Source organism: Epinephelus moara, chromosome 3 (assembly GCF_006386435.1).
Source record: "Epinephelus moara isolate mb chromosome 3, YSFRI_EMoa_1.0, whole genome shotgun sequence".
Taxonomy (NCBI): Eukaryota; Metazoa; Chordata; class Actinopteri; order Perciformes; family Serranidae; genus Epinephelus; species Epinephelus moara.
In genome coordinates, this window is record NC_065508.1 from 38360184 (window position 1) to 38387058 (window position 26875).

Sequence of the window (26875 nt, forward strand, 5' to 3'; positions counted from 1 at the left end):
CACCGCTGCGATATGAGTTAATCTGAGAGACAGTGGAGCACAAAGGCTCCGGAGAAGAAGCCGAGTTAGTGACATCCAGAATGGCTTCAAAATGTTTCAAAACTGAGAAACCTACAGTAGAAGAAAGCTCATCTGGGTATAAAAAAAGAAAACAAACAAAATCAGTCTCCCATTCACTGTCAGCTCCAGACTTTATACTTAATGACATCATAAGTTTGGGACTTACTTCTTTGGTTTCTGGCTTTGAGAGAGAGTAGCTCACAATTATTGATTGAACTTTCATAGGCCATGGAAATAACATTGGATTTCTAAATTTAGGTGGTGTCCCCCTTAACCTGCTTGGGGGCGGGCCTCCCAGAGGGTCTACACATAAATCTGAAATACTGGATAATTTTACCCTCTGGGCCTCAGTACAAGTACCTTAAAACTGTATTTAAGTACAGTGCTTAATTAAATGTAGTTAGTTGCTTTCCGCCACTAAAGGGGGAAAACAGCCTACATGTGAAGAGAAATTCAGAAAATCAATTTACAGACATGTTTGTCTCAGTGTAACTTGTGAAAAGGATGTCAAGGTGAAGAGATCACATGCAGTGGCAAAGTCTGACTCCAGTCATGTGATTCTGGACAACAAATTAGTCTGACTTTATTTTGACTCCACATGTCTGCAAGTCTGCTGAGAGACTAAGGCTGCAGTCAGAAAGTCTTTTTTGCTTAGGAAGGTTCCTTGCTGAGTGAAATGACCCGGAAGTATTTTAGGCCGCCATGATAAGAGCTGTTCGAATTCTCTAAACACTAAGGAAAGGAGGTTCAGTGTTTCCTTTCAGATCTCCTTTAGCATAGGATACATCGGACCTTCCTAAGCGATAGGAAAGGAGATAATTCCATCCCACAAGTCATTGCGGTGGCAATATTTACGCACCATTCACAAACTCAAATGATTAGGAAAGAAAAAGATCAACATGACCGAGAAAGGAAGGAGATCACCATCTAAGTTACCGCTGTTTATGAAGCATTATACATCTCATGCCATAACTTGTTCATATATATTTTTCAACTTCCAACATTATGTTAAACTTAGATGCGAACTATGAACGTTTCGCTACTATTGGTGGTCCACAGCTTTGTTTAACTTGTTTTACAGGATAAACAAAAATGTAAATATAGCCTACAATGCATCATTTTAATTTTCCGATTTTCGTGTGAATGAGAAAAAACGGAAATCCACGTGCTGATAGATAGATAGATAGATAGATTGATTGATTGATTGATTCAAGAGTATTATCTAGACCTGCTCTATGTGTAAAGTGCCCTGAGATGATTTTTGTTGTGATTTGGCACTATATAAATAAAATTGAATCTAAAAAAAATAGATAATCAATGAAGTAACGTTGCTGTGCCTCGTGCGTAAATGCGCATATACTTGGCCTATCTGGAGATTTAAATAATCAGTGAAGTTACTGCGTCCCACTTTTTATTCCCCTGTACAGTGTTTCCCTGCAGAGCTACAGTGGAAGGATCATAACAAAAAATACAAAAGACTGTAATGTTAAAAGATATCTGCCTGAGGTTATTAAATAGCCTACATGCAGCGAGCACCCCACCCCACCCCGCAGCAGAAACAATAAGCGCGTTTCCATTTACGCACGAGGCACAGCAGCGTCCCTTTTAGTATTATTATTATTATTATTATTATTATTATTATTTATTTATTTATCTGTCTATCTATGCAGTAGGGACACATAATATTGATTTAACAATAAAGGCCAAACACAAGTTAATTACTGGTTGTGGTCTAATTTCTACTCCAATTGCCCATTTGAAGAAGAAAATGGAAAAAGCACGTGGATTTCCATTCTTTTTTTTATTCACACGGAAAAACAAAATAATGCATTTAATAGCCTATCTGTTTAAACTGTTATAAAACAAACAAGTTGAACACAGCTGTGGACGGAGGGGACACGCACCATAACATATGCTCAGTTTGCATCAGTCATTTATTCATTTGAGCCAGCCTTTAGTAATATCATTAATTCATTTTACTACTTGGGATTCAGATGGGTGAGTGTGAGCAAACATTCCCAGTGTGACAATTTCGTTTCAGTTTGTGGCTGGCAGCCTATATTCCTTTTTTTTTAATTCAATTCCGACCTTAGTAATTAAACAATATCTTTCACCGTGTTGTCCACGTTTATATATCCTGCATGAAACAACACGATTAGAACGTACGCCCTATATGTTCTCATCGTGTGCATTTTGTAGTCCATCTTCAGAACATTGTAGTTTCACCACAGCAGACCACGTCAATTACATCCGCCGTCGCATGATGACGTAGCCCAGCGTAAGTGCGGTCGGAATTTCTCAGCTCCGCGGTTCTTTTTTCCTAAGTCCTTATGAATTCTCCTACTCATCTTTCCTTGACCTCGTGACGTTTCCCACCGAGGTCAAGGAATAGTGATTAGGAATAGACGATAGGAGGGACTTTCCGACTGCAGCCTAAGCTAGTTAGGGAATTAATAAGATAATGCTTTCAGGGGACAATGGGCCCCTCAGAGGGAGAGCTGATTTAAAGTCAAGGCAAGGCCATCATATATGTTGTTTTGACAGTGAATAAAAACAGGGATGCTGTTTGTTAGGAGCATGTGTGTGTGTGTGTGTGTGTGTGTGTGTGTGTGTGTGTGAGTACTGTGAGTGTGTGCAGGTCTGTTTTTCCACTGTGTAAACCACCAGACTCCTGTGCTGCCTTCAAATACTATCCGGAATATTGTAATGAAACACGTGAAAGCAAGTAATATGAGTATGACTGGCAGGCAGGAGTGAACTGTGCTTAAGGGAGGAGAGCATGGATGCTATGTGAGCAACTGATGGCCAGTAGGGGTTTGGACATATAAGAACATCAGTAACAGGCTTAATGCACATTGTGTCCTCTTCTGGTAACACTGTGGGGTAGAGTAGCTCCAAGCTGTTTTATTTTACAAAGCTGCAAGACTTTACAGCATTTACAGCTTCTGACTTTGGATCTGGGAGCTTTTCGGTGAGAAATTGGAAAGCACGGAGTGCTGGCTTGGTATCAAATATTTTTGCTTCGATGTGTTAACTAAAAGTGGTTGTTCAGGCATACACACTCCGTCATATTGACGTCGTATTGTATTTGCGTCAATAATACTTAAAGTTGTGTTAGACTGGGATGAACAGCCGGTAATTCCCATATTTGTTTGAGCACTTGAAGGCAGCATGTGTGTGTTAGTAGAAGCGGAGGGAGTTGAGTGTGGAGACGAGCTGACAGGGCACAAGGGAAAGTCTCCGCTGGTCTTCTGCTCGTGGTGTCTAAACTCTTTCTCACTTTGTCAAGGGGACCGTGACATTTTTGTAACATCTAGACGGGGTTTCATCGCTATTTCGTACAGGTGTACGGTTGGAAAGAAAAAGATAAGTAAGATAGCTGTACTTTGGACCTATTTTGAAACCCTGTCATAAAGCCACACAGCAAGTCCAGCGTTATGGAGCCAAGGTAGGAAAATGCGTTTGAATTTGGAGTCTAAATTTATATATTCGCAATAGTATTCCCTCTAGCATTTCATAGGCTAACTACACACATCTTTTCTGAAGATACCGTTAACAGTTAGCCTTGTGCTTATACGTATCGTGTGATAGTGGTAATAATGCGAAGAGACAGCACTTAGAATGATGGAAGGGGTTTCCTTGGTCTTACAGAAGGGTGGAAAATATTGCTCCTTCCTCACATGACTCCATATTTTCCATTAGACGAAAATCTGACTTAGACAAAAAAAAAGAAGCAATATTTGCCACTAAGTATAACTTTTTTTTTTAAATTTACCACCAATGCCTGTCGGAGGCTCTTAAGCAAAGACTGATCTCCTGAGAAGATACAAACCGAAGATTTGGGAAAGTTTGACTTTTTAAAGGGGAACACCCATTTTCAAAATTCATACATGTTATTTCTGTGATCTAAGAATGTCCAAAAATATTAGTAAATATGAACAACTCTCCCAATTTCAAAAGCTAGAATGCTAAAACTCAAATTTTTAATGTCACTGGGTATGTATATAGGCTATTATATTATTATAGAGTATATGGGTACATTTTCTGTTGCAGAACTGAGAACACTACAACAGAATAAAGCTCATAGGGGTGTTAAAAAACAAAACAAAAAAAACATTATGTGGGTCCACAAACTTAGGCTCCCATTCATTCTCTATGGAGCAGGTCCTCGACTTTCAGTGTATCTCAAATTGCATACTTCTGTTCTAAACACTTAATATTCTAAGTGCGCTACGTGTGATCACACTGCATAGCAGGGGGAAATGCAGTGTACTACTGGTGCCTTCAAAATGGTCCAAAAGTTGAGGGTGGAATAATGGACTCTTCTCACCCTCAACGGGTCGCCATCTTTGTGATGTAGCAGAAACTTCGTCCCAAACTTCTCAGCTTTTGACATTGCAGCTGGGGACAACAAGGAGCTATTTTTTGGGTGTTTTTTTTTTTGCACTAAGTACCAAAACTGTTGTTGAATAGAAGCTGACAGTAATGTTTGTTGGGTCTTTAATGATTTGGTACTACGTACAATAATAATTAGCATTGAAGTTTTGGTTTGTGTGTGCAGAGATAGAGGTCAAATGTTGGCGATAATGCTCCACCGTCCGTTTGCAATTCACCGTTAAAAAAAAAGTGAAAGAAGTAGAGGCAGTTAAAAATGAAAAAGTTGTCGTCACCTCCAGTAAGTTTAAAGCGGAGATTAAACTATTTGAAATGTGTAGTTTACACAGTGTTTAGTTGTTAAGCCTCTGAATAAACATGTATCACTGTAACTTATAAAACAGCCCTCACATCAGTGCTGTAATTGAGTTGCACAGAAAAGACGAACCTTGTCTCACAGTACCAGTCAGTTCTCCATTATTGAAATTTGTTGAATACTAATAATAGATAAAGAAATTACTTTTCTTTTTTGATTTTATAATTTAATTTAGAAAAAAAGGTGGCTCTGGAGGACTTGCACCCAATTTCAGCTAAGTGATTTGAACATTTTTCTTGGTACTAATGCTTGGTACTTATTTTTGTTGTATGGTTTCTGTTTCCTGATTTCTCTGATGTGGTGTACAGTTATACCATTTGGTGTAATTATTGGGTGAGACCATAGGGCCCAGCTGATGTCCCCCTCTGTTCTCTCTTCCCTCTGCTGAAGTTGCATTCACTGGTGCATTGAGAGATTGAACAAAAAGGCTTTTTGCTTCTGCTGTCACCACACACTCAGGCTCTCGTGTCCAAACAGAGGTCACTGTCACTCATGACTGCCTTGTAATAGGCAGACACTGCTCTGTTGTTTACACACTCAACGGCCATCCAGAAGCAGCAACAGGAGAGGGTTAGAATGTGTTAATGGGTGTTAACACAGTGTCTCCCACTGTTATGTTCTGTTTTTCAGTTTGATAAGTAATGCAAATATGATCCCTGTGGCAGTCACCTCTCAATGAACAAATGTCCCCTTTTCAGTGGCAGTGGTGGCAGAAAGCTACATTAATACTAGTCATCAAGTTGGCTTGTTGAGTTCCCAGTGTGGCTTTTAAAGATAAACTACTCTAGAAATGCAGTTGACCCACCACAGTAAAAACATATTTGGTCCATTTAGGCCTTGTTTACACAGATACCGATACAAATAAAAATTAATTTTTATTTATCCCGTGGAAAAAAAATTCTGGGTTTACACGATCAGTTGTGAAAACGCAAAAACGGCAGCTTTTTTAGAAGAACGTTCTGCGCATGCACAGTGATTTGTTTTCCTCTTGGCCATAGTGATAAAAACAATGATAAACTACATTTTAACCTTATGTAGCATAGTTAGCTGCTATGCACTTACTAATATTTGGCACAGAAGACGTCTTTGTTCGCTGATGTGGCAGTGATGTTGATGCAGCAGTGCTAAGTTCATTTGTAAGCTTGTAAACGTAAACAACCCGGCATATATCCACCATTGTTGTTGTGGTTCCTGGGCGCCTAATGGGCATGCGTGAACTGGGTTGTAACATCATTGTTTTCCAAAATCTCCGTCTATCCTGTTTACATATCTCCACAGAAACTGATATTTTTTTAAAAATTTCACTTTGGAAGACGTTTTTGAAAATCTCAGTTTTTGTCAAGATAAACACCGTTTACGTGTAAATGATAGGTGCAAATGCAAAGATAAATACCCGTTTTCAGAAATAAACGGAACCGTATAAACAGGCCCTTAGAAAAGCTTTTGGCACATCCACAGATCACATTCCAGCTAAAACCCTTGTTCTCACAGCATGTAGATCTCTGAGATGGATGATGTAATCATATTCAACCCATTCACATAATGATTTTCTAAAACTCCAACAGTGAAATTTCCCGCTCTTCTGTCCGTTTGGGCGTGGGTGACTGTTGAGTCTGGGGGGGTTGCTGGCTCAAGTGAAAAGGCTGAGCTGAACTGTGATGAGAGCATTGTGAAGCCTCAGGTCCCGCCTACTGGTAGTTGTGTATTCAGGGAACGCTGACACGCACAGTAGTTGTATCAAATATCTCGATGTGCTGATTGGCCCTATAATGTCACTGCTCTACTTTAGGAGGCAGTGGCACTCTGCTGTGTTGCTATGAAGCTGGGATTTTCCTCTAGTCCTTTGAAAAGCCTCTTGCTAACTGAATGGAATGAGGCGGTCAGTTTTGGATTGGAGCAGGGAAACAGAAACAGTTTGCCATTACGTCTGTAATTGTCCCTGCTGTAATACTCCGCACCCCCGGGATGTCATATCCCAGCCTCTCACTGAGCTCTCTTGGGGAAAGGACCTCATCACAGTCACACAATCAGTTAAGGGCTGCAACTGAAACCTGACAGTGTTCCTCCTCAGGCATTATAACCATCCTTCACTGTGTTTAGCTTTGTGCTCTCTGGATTTTATCTGTTATCTATGCAAATGTCAGGCATGGCCTATTGGCTCTCATTTCCCTAGGTGTGAACGTGTTGGACCCCATCCACCCCACTCCTAGTATGTTGAAAATATACTATCAGATTTTATGATGTTTGCAAATATGCTTGTAATCACAGTTTTTGGTCATAAATAAATGCTCTGCCAGTTCCACACATGAAGATCAGTTTACCAATCATAATTAGTGCTATGAAAAGCCTGTGAAAATGGTTATTTCATGTCTTCTCTGGAAAAGCTTTGTCAACTCTGAGAAAATAACCATTATGATGTAATCAGAGAGCGATGTCATCAGAGTTATTATGTTGTGGCATGGCAAATTCATAATTTCAAACCTGCATTACAAACCGGAAGTGTGGAGTTTGAAAGACATAAGCCCTCTTTTCACAGAGATTGTGCTATAGAGCCTCTACAAAACCCCCTCTTTATGCCTCCTATGCATTTTTACACAGAACAAAACAATAGTGGCATCACGCCGCTCCAGTGTATGATTTTAGACAGCATGCCGGCATCGTGGAAGCAAAAGAGGCCACTAGAGGCAAACAACAGCCAACACACACACACACACACATGCACACGCATTCGTCAACCTCTCTTGCTCTCCCACTGCCATTTTCCGCACAGTGTTTTTGAAATCTTAAGCGATCACCTGCCCCTCACATTATTTGATTTCACCTACTTGACTGGCTCGTGGAGTGAATAGAGGAGAGGAGGGGAGGGGGCAGTATTGCACATGCGCGGCTTCCGGGTGCGTTTGATTTGCAACACAAGACAACGAGAGTAATCAGACAAGAAGCGCATAATGATTTTATGTCAATTAACTATAACTGCTGAAAGCCCAAATCGTAATCTAGATTAAAATTTCGATTAATCGAGCAGCCCTACCTTGTTATATGGTGGCCGATCTTGTCCTCTGTTCAGAAAGAAAGGAGCCCCTGGACCTCACTTTTCCAGTTTGAGGAGATTTTCAGCTGCTGTTCTTTTCTTTGAGTTAGCTGCTATCAGCTTTTTTAAAAAATCTTTTGGGATTGGTTGCATGCGTAACACATCACCTAAATTGAGTTGTTGGGATGAGCTGTTTCTGTTCTGTTTCCATGTTTGCAACACCACAGATATAATTACCAAACAAATTCAGGTAAAAAAATGTTTTAGTACAATTTAAGGCAATATTGAATTAAATATTGAATCAATTCATGTAGTGCTGCACGATTTGATAAAAATGTGCAATTGCGATTTGAGTGGACAATATCGCGATTTGCGATTGCGATTACAATATAATAAAAAAAAAATGGTATCTTTAGTCTTCTTGCTTGATTCAGTGTTTCCCCTACATTATATCAGGGGGGCACTGACCTGACCTGACATAGTTATTGTTATGGACAGTGTGTAAATGACCATCAACAGACTGAGAACAATCAAACATGCTGCTCACACAGCAGCGCAGCATGTAAAACTGTACCCACAGCGAAGCAAGCCTGTGTTGCGTTCAGGCGTTGTCATGTAAATGACAAATTCCAGCACGCCATAGCACAACACAGCAGCATGTCAAGTGGGCTGAAAGCGAGCAAAATTGCTCAATTTTTCATTTGTTATTATACAGTTTGTTATGGAGTCCGTGATTTCCCCGTCACACTTACAAACTGGAACTGTGCTTGGATGTTGTTTTATGAGGCTCTGGTAGTTTTCAGTTGTCTCTGTCTTGAACGTTACACGGCTCGGCTTTCTCTCGCATGCATTCTTCCTACTTTTCTCTGTGCTGTCTCAAGTGCTGATATAGATTGGTCGTGTTGCCACGGGACTTTTACACAACACGTCTTTCTGGTCAACGTCGCCGTACCTGAATCCAAAGTATCGCCATGTAATAGACGTTGTGTTTTTTTCGCCACCAACTCAGCCTGTTCATGGTTGTGCTCATGCTCTTCTTCAGCGTCTGTGTTGGTCACTGCTGCATGCTGGGTGGTCACCTGACCATACGTGCTGCACACACCAGGATAGCTTGTGGGCGTGATGTCAACAAACTCCACACACTACAGGAGAGGCAGTCATGTTCACAGGCACACACGTTAACATTTATTTACATTAAATCGCAAATCGCAGCCTTTTATGTGGTTATGTAATCGCACAGCCTGACATCGCGATTGCGATTAGATTAATCGTGCAGTACTAAACTCATGAATACATCTTACCTCTCAGCAGAGATCCAGGACCTGTTACAGAACCAGGCTGTCTCTGTCATTTTCACTCACAACAGACAGAAGTGGTTTTACTCTATGTACTTTCTGGTTCCCAAGAAGACGTGTTTAGACCCATTTTGGATCTCTGCATCCTAAACTGATGATTTGCCCCCAAGATGTTTGGTAAGCTAATCATCACACGGGCACTGGAACTGGTTCAGCAAGGTGATTGGTTCACCACTGTGACTTAAAGGACATATACTTGCATCTCAAAGTTGCTCCGACTTTCAGGGAATAGCCTATGAGTACAACAGACTGCCATTCAGCTATTCCTTGGCAATCCACACCTTCAGCAAATGTGTGGATGTGGCACTTCAGCCGCTGTGCGACCGTGGCATGAGGGTCTATTTTTTATCTCAACGACCTCATCATCATGGCCAAATCCAAGGAACTGGCTATGTTCCACACAGCCGAGTTAATCTTACACCTGACCAAGTTGGGGATCACAACTGGAAAAAGAGCAGCCCCCTGCCACACCAACAGGTGGAGTATCTCTGGGTTGTGCTAGATGCACACAGCCTGTGGGCCACTTTCTCTGTAAACACAGATGGATGGCCCTGTGACAAGCAGTTTGCAAACTGTGGCTTGGTGCGATAGTGATGGCGTTAACTGTCATGCAGGTGCTGGGGTTCATGATAGCAGCCCACCTGGTGGTGACGTTGGAGCTACTGCACATGCGACGCCTGTGCCTTCGCTTGGATGCCAAGAAGCACAAGCGGTGCTTCGTTACCATTAACCCCTCAGTGTGGAACAGCCTGAGATACTGGAGGTCCCCACAACACATGTTGCAGGGAACACCGCTGGGACGAATGACCTCCTACATCACAGTGCAGTACGTAGTGCATGGCCTCCAACAGAGATCCGACACATCAACCTCCCCAAACTACATGCAGTGTCATCCAGCACTTCAGGCCCCTGTCACAGGGAAAGCATGTGTTAATGAGGACTGACAACCACATTGCGGTGGCCTACATCATCAGGTAGGGTGCGCTGAACAGCTGTTTGTGTGCTTTGGTGTGGCCAGTAAAGCCCTATAAAAGAGATCCCTTGTGGTATGCCTTTGTGAGGGCCCCTTTCAAGTCTACAGGCAGGGATACTCCCACTACGGTGGACATACACTCCACATGAGGTGTGACAGTGTTGGCGGCCTTGTTTGTCGATTCATACGATTCTATCTCTTGGACATGTTGGGCTTCTTTTTACAGTCTGTGCTCACTGGAATGACACAGGACTGGTGAAAGGGGTTGGGTTATGTCAGCTGACCTATCCCTCGCAGGGTTAGGCCACAGCTCCAAAGAGTTTGGTTGCTCACCACCTGGGTTTGCTGAGGCCCCCTACTTCTCTGCTGCAGCGGCCTAGGTTATAAAGAAGTAGGTGAGCTACAGCAACTGACCTTTAGCAGGTTCAGGGAGGCTGGGTCGATTTTATGTTGTGACAGGGCGTTCATTCATCGGGCACCACCCTCTGTACCCAAAGAGTCCAATAGAGGGCGGAGCCTGTGTGAGATAGAAAGAAGGTTACAATACTGTAACCGCAGTTCTATTAGCACAGGTGGAGCCCTCTACCTAGGGGCCCTGTTGCTCCTACACCGCTCACTGAAGAGGGTGTAGGAGGTCGGATGCAGGATTCCCCCATATCCCCACCTATATACTGTGAGGTCTGTATGTATTCAAGTAGGCACGTCCCGACTGGCTGGCTATGTTTATGTTTTTCGGTGCACGAATGCATGCTCATGATTAGTGGAGTATTACCCAGGATTTATGCTTTACATGAACTCGACTGTGGATAAAGTGGGCATAAAATATCACCCTGGACATGGAATCACAACATGGAAACAGCTCATCCCTACAATTTAATATGGGTGAAAATGTGTATGTAAATTAAATTTTTGGTATGGCAGTCATATTGGTAATATTAGAGAGAATAAAATATAAATATATATATATATATATATATATATATATATGATTTAAGAATAAATTATGAATCTGAGTATTCTAATGTGTTTCTAATGCTTAAAAATATAAGTCAAGTCAAGTCAACTTTATTTATAGAGCACATTTAAAAACAACAATCATTGACCAAAGTGCTTTACAATGGATACAATTATGCACAACCAAGAAAAATAATCAACCAAGACAGTAGAGTTCGCCTTGAGCAAATTCAATGAAAAAGATGAAAATCAAACAAAATGTTCTCATGATGAATCACCAAAAGCTATGGCAAAGAGATGGGTTTTTAGCTGGGCTTTGAATATATTTCTAGAGGGTGAGGATCTAACTGTTTGTGGCAGGCTGTTCTACAGTTTCGGACCAACAGCTGAAAAAGCTCTGTCAACTCTGGTTTTTAACTTTGTAAGTGGGATGGAAAGTAGTAATTTGTCAGTGGATCTGAGGGGACAAGAGTTGAAATAGGGAGTGATGAGTTCTGAAATATAATCTGGTGCTAGTCCATGCAGTGCTTTAAAAACAAATAAAAGAGTCTTAAAATCAATCCTATACTTTACAGGTAACCAGTGAAGCGACGCCAATGCAGGGGACATGTGATCACTTCTCCTGGTACCAGTAATGAGTCTTGCTGCTGAATTCTGAACGAGCTGCAAGCGTGACAGAGCTGACTGGTTGATGCCGGTGTAGAGGGAATTACAATAATCTAATCAGGAGGAAATGAAAGCAGAATTTCTAAATCTTTTATGGACAGAAATGATTTAAGTTGGATCTTAGATGGAAGAAGCTTGAGCTGACAACTGAGTTGATCTGTTTATCAAATTTAAAGCCAGAGTCAAAGATGACACCAAGATTCTTTACATGAGATTTTAAATGTGAAGACCGAGGACCAAGAGCACTGGTAACAGAGGCAGAGATGTCTGTAAGGCCAAAGATGAGGACCTCAGTTTTGTCATGGTTCAGTTGGAGAAAGCTTTGTGCCATCCAAGATCTTATGTCATTAATACAGAGTAATAGTGAATAAATGCTGCAAGGATCTGATGGTTTCAAAGGGAGGTACAACTGGGAATCATCTGCATAACAGTGATAAGATATATTGTATTTTCTTAGTATAGAGCCTAATGGAAGCATGTATAGTGAAAATAAAAGTGGGCCTAAAATGGAGCCTTGGGGAACACCATAGGAGATGGGAGCAGAGGAGGAGTACACATTACAAATTTGGACAGAGGCTGAGTGGCCTGGAGGTAGGAAACAAACCATTGAAGAGCCAGTTACTGAATGCCAACAACATTCTCCAAGCGGTCCAAGAGTGAAATGGAAATGGAGTGATCCACAGTATCAAATGCTGCTGAAAGATCTAAGAGAATCAGAGTGGCATAACAGCTCAAGTCTAAGGATAATAGTAGGTCATTTGTTACTCTCAACAGGGCGAATTCTGTGCTATTGCGTTGTCTAAAGCCTGATTGAAATTTGTCCAGGATGCTGTAACTGTCAAGGTAGGAAATGAGTTGAGAGAAAACAACTTTTTCCAGGACTTTTGATAAAAATGAGAGCTTTGATATTTGACAGTAGTTACCGGGAACAGATGGATCAAGATTTTCTTTTTTTGATGAGAGGGTGAATGATGGCATGTTTAAAGCATGTAGGGACATAGCTGTTCACTAGAGCGCAATTGATTATTGAACGAACACTGGGCCCAACAGAGTTCAACACTTCCTTTAAGGGGAACTAATGTTTTTTTCCACCTGGGCCCTATTTTCCGAACAACTTTTGTCTAAATGAGTGATAGGATGTTCAGTATTTGACATTTCTCCAGTACGAAGCTAGGGCTGACCTGCCTGCAGCCCGTGAGCGTGCGCTATATTGAATAATAGGGCACTCAGACAGCGTCAAACAACGTCAAAATACAGCCGCTAAAAGTACATTTTTTTCACACAGATAGGCTTGGATTGTTAGTATAATTATCCGACAACATAACGGAAAGGAAAAATGAACGTCTGTGTTTACCTTTAGCTGGATTCGGACATGTTCCTCTGTCTGTTGCTGCTCCCTCTCTCCTCGTCCACTCTTCAATTTCAATGAGCTCTGTGTCTGTGTACGTCCATGTACTCCGTGTTCAAATAAATACCGGCGGTCATCAAATTCAAATGGCTCATCCAGATCCAGTTGGTCAAAATCGGGTAAAAATTCAGCCATTACTACTCCAAACAGAGAACTCCTCGCGTTTGTAAGGTCAGTCCAGCGGTAACTTCCTGCAACAACTCAAATCTTGCGCGACGTGAGATTTCAGAGCCAGACTTTCACTCTCTGAGTGAGTGTTTTGACTTGCCAAAACAAACATATCTGAATTTTTACCTGATTTTGACCAACTGGATCTGGATGAGCCATTTGAATTTGAGACCGCCCGTATTTATTTGAACACGGAGTACACAGACATACACGGATACAGAGCTCATTGAAACTGAGGAGCGGACGAGGAGAGAGAGGGAGCAGCAACAAGCAGAGGAACATGTCCAAATCCAGCCAAAGGTAAACACAGACATTCATTTCTCCTTTCCATTATGTTGTCGGATAATTATACTAACAATCCGAGCCCATCTGTGTGAAAAAAAATGCACTTTTAGAGGACATATTTTGACGTTGTTTGACGCTTTCTGAGTGCCTTATTATTTAATATAGGCAGGTCAGCCCTAGCTTAGTACTGGAGAAATGTCAAACATCCTATCACTCATTTACACAAAAGTAGTTCAGAAAATAGGGCCCAGGTTGAAAAAAACATTAGTTCCCCTTTAAATAGGTGAGAGGGGATAATATCCAAGGAACATGAACTCAGATTCATAGGTGAAATGATGTGTGTCAAAGCGGAGAGAGAAATTGAGTTGAAATTGTTTAAAGTGGAGGAACATGAAGATGTTTCTGAAGGATCAACAGAAGGAGGTACAATCTGGGAACGAATACTGTCAATTTTGCTGATAAAAAATGTTAGAAAGTGTTCGCAGGTATCTGGTGTAGCATCATTAGACTTTGTGAATACTGGTTTAAGTATTGAGTTAATTGTGTCAAATAAAACTTTGGGTCTGTGGACATGTTTTGATATGATATCTGAAAAGTATTTGGATCTCTCTGCTTTGACACATTTCTGATAATTAAAAAGACACTGTCTCAGATGCTGGTAGGACACTTGTAATTTATCCTTCTTCCATTTCCTCTCTGCTCTTCTGCATTCCTGCCTAAGTGACCGAATTGTGGAGTTGAACCAGGGCTGAGTTTTGTTTTTTCCTTTTATAACTTTAAGAGGGGCAATTGAATTGAGAATATTGCTGCATATGCGATTAAAATTATTTACTTGCTCTTCTGTGCCTAGGTCACCAGGGGAAGCTTCAGAGAGGAGAGCAGAGGAAAAGGCATCAGAAAACTGATGGATAGTGAGGCGAGTAATAGACCTGGAGTAGCTGCGTGGTTGACTAGGTTTAGGAGCCTTGCAAGGAAGTGAGGTGAAGAACATAATAGGCCAGTGATCAGACAAACCCGAATTGTTGATCTGGACAGACGGGACAGGGATAGCAGATGTTAAAATAAGGTTCAGAGTATAACCATGTATGTGATTGGGCTCCATGACTGACGGGTAAGATTGAAAGAATCAATTAATTTCAGAAAGTCCTGGGAGAGTGCATCAGATGGGCAGCAGACATGAATGTTAAAGTCTCCTAGGATCAGCACATGATCAGAATTAATGAGCACTGAGGATAGGAAGTGCAAGAACTCATCTATAAATTTTGGGTTGAATTTAGGGGGCCTGTATATGAATGCACAAAGAACCGTTGATTGTTCAATCTTACACAACATCAATTCAAAACTAGTGTACTCATTAGATGACAGGAGTTTACAGTTAAAAACATCTTTAAAAACCACAGCAACACCCCCTCCCTGGCTAGTGGTGCGCGGTGAGGTAAGAAATTTGTAATTTGGTGGACACAATTCAGAGAAGTAACTGACTTTACCAGGTCTTTGCCAGGTTTCTGTGAGAAATAAAAAGTCTAAGTTGTGGGTTAAGATGAAGTAATTTAAAATGAAACTTTTGTTTGAGAGTGATCTGACATTAAGGAGGGTCATTTGTGTCACAACACTTGAAGTGACGACCATGGGTGAGCTGGGATGAATAAATGTGGGCCTAATGCAGATCAGATTGTTATAATTTGGGACGGGTCTATGAACAGAGACCCTTTTATTTGATCTGGGATTAGTGATAAAAGAAATCAATGAGCCTTGACAATTAGTAGGTTTTGAGGGGAGGGCCAGTGAAAGTGGTGCTGCCATTGGAAGCTCGCAGGGGGTGCTGTGGTCAGCAATAGCGTCCAGAAGTGAGGGGGGAGAGAAAGAGGGTGAGTGCGTACAGTTGGATGTGTTTACTGACAGTCAAGCGGAGGTGCTCAACAGGACTTCACAGTCAGATCAACATTAATTGATAAGAGCCATGATCCTTCTCGGCTAGGATGCAGACCGTCCCTGCCAAACAACTGAGGTCTGCCCAAGAAAGTGGTAAAGTTGTCAGCAAATTTTAGGTGGCTGCCATCTTGGAAATATGCAAATTATGGGTCCTTATGCGTCCAATCATAAAAACAAACATTCCAATGTGTTCCCCATGTTCAAAAACCATAAAATAGACACCAAGCTTGCATCTGGTTCAAAAGTTACAGCTGAAACAGTTTTTGGGTGGCGGCCATATTGGATTTGGCCACCATGGTCATGAGAATCCCAATCTGCAATGCCCCGATATCCAGATATCTTTTACATATTAGGTGACATAAGTACCAAATTTGGTGCTTTTATCACAAAATGACTGATTGTCTTGATTTTGTGAACTATGCCGCCCAACTACAGTACACAATTGCTGGAATACCCCGTTAAGCAAGTAATTAAAGTTATAGAGTTTGTAAGCCTTTATTAGCCACACAATCCTTATATTAAATGCCTTTTACCCAGCTGGATTTCAGCTGAGAGTGTGTCTGTGGCATTTTCAGTGCTCAATATGCTTAAAGAGCTGCTGGCTAGCAGACTGTCATCTGCCTTGACAGTAAGCAGATGGGAGTCTCTCTCCATCCTCTGGAGAGTCATGCTTGTCATTGCACTCCTCTTCCTCACGTCTTACAGTCAGTCTGGTTTCCTTAATAAAAGTGATGTGTCAGTGTAAGCCAACACAATTGCACAGTCAGCCCCCCCTCCTCTACATGATACTGAAGGCCCTTTCTGATGCCTCAACAGTGAGTAAACAAAGCTGCCTCAGCGGTTTTGTCTGCAGTACAGCAGCATAGAAGGAATTTCTTCTGCGAGGTGAATTGTAGCTCCACTTTTCCCTGAAATGGAACGATGGCTCTTCTTTGCTGCTTCATTAAAACGGCACACAATAGAGATGCAGGACCCAAAAGTTTGTTTCAAACATCATCTACTTGGTTGAGTGAGGTAGTTATAAATCTGTTTTGGTAAGGGTTTGTTTATTTTGAGATACTATTTTGTGTTTCAGAAAACTGAAATAAGAAAATGTATTACACAGTGTGAGTAATGATGTAAAGTGGGAGTGGTTATTGGGTTAACATGCAAAGAATGAATACCAAGCAATTCTTTTCCAGACACTTAATTGTATTCTACTGATACAGCATTCACTCCCATAACATTGTTGTACTTAAGATGAAAATGGAGTTTTAAAAAGGATCAAAATCAATGCAGCAGAACCAGCGATATCATCTTTTGATTCCACACATTCTTTTTCTTTGTCAAAATCAGGCGCCACACACATTACCCACAATGCAAAAGAAAGGAGAGTAAAGGTGCCTGCTCACAGAATTTATGAGATATTTTTTCACACACTGTCACTATTTGCATATATTTTTGTAAGTATTCTGTAAAAACAATGAGAAACTGTTAAATGAATTCAGCTACAAAGAAACTTCGCATTCCCATCAGCTCATTAGTTTTAGTTTGGGCTTGATGTTTGCATTCTAAATGTACTCAATGGACTGTCAGTTAGGTGTGCCGCACACAGTTTAGTCCATAGTGTACATTAAGCATGCTAAACAGGCAGCCTCATTAATTTTTACCTAATTGTCTCTGGATGAGAGGGCCAAGTCTCACACAGTGGCTGTTTGAGCTGGTTCTAAATTAGGGCTAGGCAATATATCCATGATAATAATAACTTTATTTGTATAGCACTTATCTAAATAAGGTTACAAAGTGCTCCACAAAGTACATAAAATTTAAGCAACAATAAGAAAACAATAATGATATCATTACATTATTATTGTAAATTATATTGATATTGTGATATAAGACTAGATAGTTCAGCCCAGCTCAGGCCAAAGATTTGCGACGAGACAAAACCGTTAAAGAATTTTGCAGAAAAAAGGCTTCATTAAATCCAGTATAACTATACAGTGCACTGTGTTTCGCATGGATGGTTGTTTCTGTTGCATAATGCGCTTGTTACTTTCGCTGTTGATAGCCTACATAGCTGTAACATGGATGTGAAGCGCAGATTGCAAAACTATGGAGGAAGAGGGACAAGAAAAGAGCGAGAGACATGCCAAAGAAAACAACAAAACAGTTCAGTGTTTTTTGCAAAACAGAGTTAGCACACCACAACAGCACGTTCTCAATGCTACATCTAAGTACGAAACATTCAGTGAATGCATCATGTTTGCCAAGAGAATCCGACACAACAAGGTACGTTAACGACACATTTAATTGCAGTTAACCTTAATCAGTGATTGTTAGCTGAGATTCATAACGCATGTAAAGAACGTACGTGTATTATGGCTTTATAATGGCTGATAAATAACATAAATCAATGCGGTTAACGTTACCTGGCGATGTAGTTTTGCTAGAGAAAATAGCAACACACGGAAAATAAAATGCTGTAGTCAATTTGTCAAAGCCTTAGCTTCATTCATGTTATTATATTAGTCACACACACACACACACCTTACTCACTCATTCACACACTCATGCACTTATGCTGTTTTTTATATTATTGTGGCATTTTATTATGAATGCAGTCCATCTGATTTTGTTTTTGTGTTTCGCTGTTTCATCACTACTACAAATGCAACTGTAGCCAGTATCTCACTATCACTATCCTCATTCATATTTTAAGAAGCTACAAATCATATTCAGCCACAAAATAAGCCTGAGAAGCAGGAAATCAGAACAAAAGTACAGAGAGATGTTGCATAGAGATGATACATGGTCTCATCCAGTTGCATTGGTGTGACACCAGGTTTTTAAAATGTTGCCAGTAGGTGCCTGTTTTGTCTTGTCTCATTGTGAATCTTTGGTCTGAACTGGGCTTTAGATTTTGGATATCGTAACATCAGAAGTGTCTTTTCCTGTTTTTAAAGGGTGCATTTCATGTGATGTAAATGATGTCATTTTCTGAACTTACCATACTATTGTAGCTGTCCTGTTATTTTTCATTACTTACATAGTCATTACATCCACATTGCTGATGATTATTTGTCAAAACTCTCATTGTGTAAGTATTTTTTATTATTTGTTTTTAGCATCAATTGCCAGTTCTACAGTATTGTTGCAGTATCAGTATCAAGGTTGTTAGTCAAAATTATTTTGATATTTTCTCCATATTGCCCAGCCCTATTCTGAACAATTCTATTTATTACAGCATGTGTGTGTGCCTCATGATGCTGTCTAAGTCTATATTAATAAATCATGGTATATGCTGTGAGTAGAGATGCTGCCCTGACACTTTTATTGTAATGTTGTTGTCTTCAAAACGCACAGTTCAGCCTCAGCTTTCTTTACCTCGGCTTATTTTGTTTGTGAAGATAGACTTTGGTAAGCACTGGCCTATTTTCAGTTGTATTGCAAACAAAGCTGAGCTCAACTTCGCACAGACTCCGCCTCTCCAAAGACTAGGCATTTATTTGATTAAATTTTTAATGCTTTCTTCACCTTCAACACACTTAATCACATTCTCTCTGCAATCTGATGGTGGACCAAAAAGACTCACTGTAAACCACATCTTGCTGTGCAGTAATAGTAGAGCATGTATGACACAGTAATGTGGAAATAGGTCTTTCTTTCCTCTGTGTGTGTGTGTGTGTGTGTGTGTGTGTGTGTGTGTGTGTGTGTGTTGGACTGAAGTTTGACTGAAGTAATATAATGAGAGAGGTGGAAGGATTGTGATCGTGACTGTGTTTATAATCAGCTAGAGGAATGTGTCCTGGAATATAAATAAAAAAACTGATGCAACACAGCACTTTTTCCACTTAAGCCCAGAGCACCTCAGACATTTTGGTGTTATCACTCTGTTCTCAAAGATTTACTGAAGTTTCAGATGTTGTGTGGCTGAAAGAACATAATTATCATTTATCAGATAGGTAATGGATGTTATTAATACGGTCCTTGGTAGTAAACTTCCAGCAAGTGTTCCTGGGTGGTTGTTTTTTCCTGAGTGAGACTACATATCTGTTTTGGATGTTAGGAGCATTGACAGTGGCTAAGTCCTCCCTGTTATTTTATTGGTCTCCTGCAGGGTTTACACTAGACAGCCAATATGGCCATTATTATTCCAGAATTCTGGCCATATAGAACAACGACAGGACAAATGATTCATATAGCCATATAACATACATAGCTTATGTTTAAATGGCAATAAAACACTTTAGATTAAATAACTTGAAAATAAGATAAATGAAGAAGAGGTCTATTGAGCAGAGACTAATCACAGGTTTAGTGGCAGAGGCAAAGAAAGAAAAGGACTCGGTGTGCCAAGTGTCACTGTAAATCACCAAGCCCGCTATCCATCATCCGACTCACCGTGGTGAAGTGAAGCGTGCATCTGGTCTGTTCTACGAGGAGACCTGCGGTGTGTTGAAGGTCTTCCTGGAGAATGTGATCCGTGATGCTGTCACCTAACTACACTGAGCACAATAATAAATGCCCAGGCCACAGTATTCCACAATTAAAACACAAATAAAAGCTGGTACTCCACAAATTTATGGAACCATACAAGCAATTGCATTGTCAACAACATGGTCCTGCAAATACTTGCAAAAGTTTGAAACGTAAACAGGAGGGGTTTGAGTTAAAAAGAAGTATTTATGTTTTTTCATGTCTGTGACAGATAAAGACATTCACACTGTAGTGAAAGTTGGTATGGTGTCAATATGATTATCAAAAGACCATTTTCCCTGGTTTTTGCTGAAACCACTCGCGTCACATGACTCCCATTCTCTAGATGTTCCACAGCTGAGCAGTAGCTGAGATACCCCCAAGCAGCACTGTTTATGTGGGCAGTATGTCCCAGGAAGACCGTGACCCCAGTGGATCTGTTATATTCTCTGAAGAGGCACCCCCTGTACATCTTTGGTTGATAAATAGATCTATCTGTAATAAAAATCTAAAAGTTGGTCTTTATTAGTTTATGTTTAAGTTGTCCTGTTAATTTATCTTATAGGTCACAAAATATTAGGCTTTTTTATTTGGCATATTTACCACTGGACATTTTGGCCGTTGATATTTTCATCTGCCAGACAACTACACTTGATACCGACTAAAAACTGGCATATGTGAGCTATCGTAAACTCTGATCCCCAGGATTCAGAAGGAATAGTACAAGACATCCGAGTAAAGTCATTAAATAGAAAAGCTGTTGGTCAAAGTCAGTGTTAAGTGGAAAATGATCAAGTGTCCGCAGAGGATCAAAGAGAGACAACTGGAAAAAAAATTAGGCCCAAGACAAGAATGTCTTTGCAGTGACAGGAGCCTAGAACCGACCACTGACAACATTGAGAGAACATAGAGTCACTGAAGATGAGTGATTGGAAGACATGCTTTACTCTTTCAGGTGTGTTAGGTCTGAGTCAAAAGCTTTACAGAGCAGTGAAGTATGAAAAATGGAGACAAGAGCAGCTGATGCTGCTTTAAGAGTTTTAAAAAGTTCACCTGGGAAACATCCTGTTAATATCAAGATACGTAGGTTCCTCTTCTTCACAGTTTTACAATATACTTTCATATTAGTAATAGTAATAGTGAGTAATAGTGAAGTAGTTTGTTTTTAACAATAGTTTGTTTTGATCAATAATCTCCAGCAAGTGGTATTTCTATATAACTACACTGACATTTAATGGATGGCATGGGTGCATCTACTGTCGTACATGTTAGATGAACTGTGACACTTCTGGATTGAATCTATTTTAGTGTGACTGTTTTATTTTTAGTTTTTTCTGTTTTTGTGTCTGTTTAACCAAGACTGATGGACAACTTAAACTGAACTGAATTCTCAGTTAAAGGAAAATTGATGCTCTCATCAGGCAGGTTCCTTTCATCTATATAGGAAAGTCTAGTAAATGACCCTAGAGGGGTCAAACACTGCTACTGTCATTTCACCAGTGACTGACAGTGTGTGTTTTTCACTGAAGATCTTTTGAACAAATGTCTGGAGTTGAGAACAACTCTATTGTTCCCCCTCCAAAAAAATGCAGATTGTTTGATTCACTGATAGCCTTTCCACATCTCTCTAAAGCAGAGAAAACAACTGGTGTGTAGTTTAAGAAGCTTACGACCCTTTCCCAGACATAGTATCTAATTAATGCGGTTTGGGATTTTAAGTAGGTCTACTCCCTTTTTTGTCGTTTTTTGAAGGGGAGTAGAGGATACTGGTATTGATGTAGAAAATTCCTTTGTAGTTGCCTTGGAGGTGGTATTTAAGAATGAAGCCTTCGCCTCAAGGAAACTATACATGCAAAAGAAAGGGTTTGCATTAGAATGAAGCTGAAATACACACTGGGACAACCCTGAGCAGCTTGTATGTGGTTTCATTCTAGTCCATAGATGGACCTTGTGTAGAAGCTGGGCCAGTGTCAAACCCACACTTACTGTAGAGTGGTAAACAGCTGTGAAAGAGATCTAAGATGTGTCCTTCCTTCCCTCCCTCGTTCCTCAGTGTCTAAGAAGCACGGGAAGCTGATCACCTTCTTGCGCTCCTTCATGAAGTCCAGGCCCACCAAACAGAAACTGAAGCAGAGAGGCATCCTCCGGGAGAGGGTGTTCGGCTGCGACCTGGGAGAACACCTCCTCAACTCTGGACATGATGGTGAGAAACATGCAGACACACCTGATGGGCCAGGGTATCCCTTAAAAATGTACTATACCACTGCCTACCGAGTGGCATGTATACCATAAAAATTGATAGCCTGGGCTTTTTTGCTTCAATCACTAGAGAGATGGGAAGAAAGAGAGAGTTATGACACTTGTTTAACAGCACCCAAAAATGACAGCACCAACAAAACACCTCTCTCTATCCTCTGAAAACACCCCAGCGGGCCACCCCAGTTGTTCGACATTGATGTTTTGTTGAATGTAGGTTATGACATCTGGATACTTAAGAAATTGAAGCTGCTGCTGCTGCTGAGTGGGAGCTTTGCACCAGTGAAAGCTGTGAGAGTCCACCCGGCCACACACACACAGTGACAGGGCTAACTTTTAGCATCACATGGCTTTACATGAATGGGTTTAACAACAGAATCGAGCCATTTATGTGTCAGTTTTATGTTTGTTGGGGCTGATTAACAGCTTGGTGTTGGGCATTAGCTGCTGCTGCAGCAGTGTAGTTTGTGCTTACTGGGCAGGTGTTGAACTGATCATTTTCTGTGTGGATAGCAGCTCCGGAGATGGCTCTAACAGAAAGTCTGCTGGTCCAGCAGGGAGATGGGACGATCCGGGATAAGACTCCCAGCACCAAAGGGATCAAATGCAGGGATCGTTTGACTGGAGATGTTTCGGTACCACTTGGTGCTACATTAGTTTGGTCAATACCTTAAAGGTATCAAGTACTGATACCCAGCCCTAACACCTGAGAGCAGTAGTATGTCCTGGTGTTTTCACCACCATAAATTCTCAAATAGTGGCCAGGTCCTTGATTTAAGGCAGAGAGAACAGGCAATTATATGCAGTAGGCTTTAATTAGATACAGGCTCTGATTCCTGATTTTACCTGTTCTCTGGTTAATTTCTCCAGCTCTAATTCCAAACATGTCATACTCACTATGTACTCCGCTGCTATGAGTTTGTCTTTTTAACAGAAATACTGTCCTTATTTAGTAACCATTTCCAGTTGTTCCACTTTGCCAACGCTGAAACTCAACAACCCCTGGAGGAGGTTTGAGTTTTGGGAAAAGTCTTCCAGGGTGAATAGTTAACAGTTAGACATGATAGGAGTTAGGATTATTGGATTCGGGAATCTTAGCTGATCGTCATAGCGATTCCACTGATTTCTCTGATTTGTAAGTGGTCGGCAGTGTTTAACTCCACCGTCTAGTATTGGCTCAGCTCGATTGGACCCTTGACCGAGGTGATGCCAAAAAAATACCAGGTACTATCCACAGCTTCTGCCAATAGAAAAAAAAGAATGTTTCCAAGCCAGTCGAGTTGAGTCAAGCTGTACCATACTATGCAGCGGAAATGAGGCTTCAAATATGGAACCACATTTAGCAGCTGGTTTAGCCTAGCTTATCACAAAGACCGGAAGCAGGGGGAAACAGCTTGCTTCACTTTGTCCAAAAGTAACAGAATCTGCCTACTGGCACCACGAAAGCATATTAATCAAAAATTTAAATTTTATTTGTTTAATATGTACAAAATCCAAAGTGTGCGAACAACAAGTTTTATGGAGGGTTATGTGCAAGACTTTTTCTTTGCTGGGTGCAGTGACTTCCTGGAGTCTCTGCTGATAGGCAGGCAACCTCAGAGTGACGACAAGGCTTAAGGTAGTGACTGCATCCAGACAAGAAATAGTCCCCCCTGCTATTACTTTACTCGGCCATCATGTGAGTACCTGCTTTCATTTGATAATATACGGTATTAGGAAGTGTGAGACACAGTAGTTTGTCAGGTTCTTTTGGTTAGATTTTTATTTTATAGTTCCAGAGGGAGATTTGTTTTTACAGCCTGTTCACACAGCACTCAGCAACAATACGTAAAATCTTCATGAATACATTCATGTCTCTTCCAGTATCAACAGTGTCAGCGAGGCAGATTGTTCAGGGCTGCTCTGGCAGAAGGGACAAAACTCCTGCTGAAACAACTCTTCTCTATCCGTCTCCATCCAGATGGTAGTAATGTCGAGGGCGTGATGAGTGTCGTTTGCACTAACAGCTTAACAGCTGACGTGACATGCTGATGTTGCAGCAGAGCATGTGCCGAAGCCCACAATAATGGAGCATCATGATCCATTAGGCTCAAATTATGGAATGAAATTATTGACATGTTAATGTTAAACATATAGCAGTAACATCATGACTGACAGAGCTCAGTGTTTATGTTGCCAACCCAAACGCACCTGCTGTGTCATCCATTCCAATTTATAAGCTAATGGTGTTCAGATAAAAGTCGTCATTTACTTTCTCAAAGCAAATCCACACCACAAGCTGTATGTAATCACCAGCCCTCTCTGGTTGTAATTAAGATGTTTGCTGGGCTAAAGTCCACACCTACATTTATCTGCTGTAGCTTCATTGATTTTCTGAGCGCTCAACATCATGGTGTCTGGTGGTTGAGCTGATGTGATGGTCTCAGTGAGTTGGAGGATAATAGTGTCCTGATTACACTATCAGCTCCAACCAGTGTAATGATGCTACTCTGCTGCTGAAGCTTGATCAATAACTTGTTTGCAGATCATGTTAAAGGATAACTTAGGTATTTTTCAACCTGGGCTCTATTTCCCCATATGTACGTGTGCGTATGATTCATGGGTACAACTCGTTCTAAAATTGGTTCAGTATTAAGGGAGGCAGATGCAAGCAGGAGCCGCGAAACGAGCTAAAACGGTAACGGGGGCAAATGCGTCCCGTATAAGTTTGCGCATTAAAAGTGCTTTTTTTTTCGCCACTGACCAGTTCAGATCACCAGTGCTATCTCTATAAATAGCATATTGTAGCGACCCTGGGGCAGTGGTGAGTGTGGTATGAGTGGAGTCAGCTGTCAGTCAGTGTTGGAGCAGAGAGGGGGAGGGCTGCCCCGCTGGGTGCTGTGAGTGAGTATGTGTGTATGAAGTGTGTGTGTTACGCTAGAAGAGTCAGAGTTTGGGACGGAGTCTTTTACGTGCTACCCCCTGGAGTGTTATCGGAGTTTTTGGAGTGCTCAAATAAACGGGCCTTTTTCCCGAACGCAAGAACAGGATGTCGCGCAACACCCCATACAGCGTTCATAGGCTGCCTTTGTCGGATGGCGAGATGCTGAAGTTGTGACTAGTTGTGCTACAAATGGATGCTAACAGTCCTCTCCAGACACTGCGCCCTGCAGACCATCGGGTCTGCAGTGCTCACTTCTCCCAAGATGACTACTGCCAGCCGAAGAAGAGAAGACATCCAATCCCGAAACACCTCTTCCTCAAGAAAACAGCTGTCCCACGAGTAGAGAGAGCTACAGACACAGTGGAGCAAAGCTTGTGACATCACACAGCCCAGAGGTAAGGGAAAGGCTAGTATGCTATTTACAGAGATAACACTGGTGATCTGAACCGGTCAGTGGCAAAAAAAAACACTTTTAATGCGCAAACTTATACGGGGCGCATTTGCCCCCGTTAACGTTTTAGCTCGTTTCGCGGCTCCTGCTTGCATCCGCCTCCCTCAATACTGAACCAATTTTAGAACGAGTTGTACCATCATCATACGCACACATGCACATGGGGAAATCGGGCCCAGGTTGAAAAATACCGAGGTTATCCTTTAACACCAACTTCAAACCCATGTATTTATGTTAATGGGTCATATTCAATGTCTGGACATGAATGGTTCTCATTATATCAGCACTTCAGCTCACTGTGATCACACTGAGTCCTGTCACTTCAACAAGCATCCGGTCACAGATCAGTGTTTGGCTCTGCACTGCAGTCACACATTCATGGGTGAAGAAGTCGATACTTGACCTCCCTAAATCCTATCTTACCTTAACACAGAGAGATGAAACACTCTGTCTTACTTTGCAGGGTCAAATGGTCAAGGTGTTCTGACCAGAGGTTGCATTAGACTTTTTTGCCATCTGTCATTTTTAAGCACAAGGTCATGATGCAGAATAGCTACCGCTCCACCAGCCTCAGTCTTGGCAAGGTGCTGGAAACATCAATAAGTCCAGATTGGTAGAAAAAGATTTCCGCACACTTACATCTATGCAGTATTTCACTTAATTGTTGAGCTTTCGGTCTGTTAGACCTTCATCAGAGCATACATGAGGCAACAGTGGACAGGCTGGTAAAAGTAACCAATCTCAGTCTGATCACTGGCTCTATGCAGTACACCTGTGTGTAACCCTGGTGGTAGGAACTCCACCTTCTGGGAGTTGTAGTTTATTAATACTGGATGGCAAACTGAAAGGCATACAAATGGAAGCCATATTTGTCTTGTCATACAGTGCTACATTATAAAACAAGCTTGGAACACAGTGAAAACAGAAAAACATTTAAAATCACAGAGCACCTTAAAACAACATCAAATTTAAATTCCTTTCAGAGCCCCATTAACTATATGATGTACTTGTAATTTGATATTGTTATAAGGTGCTCTGTGATTTTAAATGTTTTTCTGTTTTCACTGTGTTCCACAATAATACTTTTCTGGCCATTATTCAATGCCACAACTCAGGAACAGATGGGGAGACACTTGGTCAGATACTGAATTGATGTATGTGAAATATTCATGTTTTCACAGACATGGATGTAAACTGTAAGTACA

The 26875-nt window shown here is 41.2% G+C and overlaps 1 protein-coding gene across 7 annotated transcripts in view; it reads left to right on the forward strand.

Annotated features, from left to right (window-relative positions):
• Positions 1–26875, forward strand: part of arhgap32b (Rho GTPase activating protein 32b) — a 210987-nt gene that overhangs the window by 163174 nt on the left and 20938 nt on the right. For 6 of the 7 annotated variants that reach the window (XM_050035211.1, XM_050035231.1, XM_050035236.1 and 3 more), the window contains one exon: positions 22094–22243. In XM_050035211.1, the coding sequence (XP_049891168.1) occupies positions 22094–22243 (150 nt within the window). Of the gene's footprint in view, positions 1–2600; positions 3509–22093; positions 22244–26875 lie in introns of those variants that run through there. The other variant, XM_050035250.1, reaches the window with a different exon arrangement.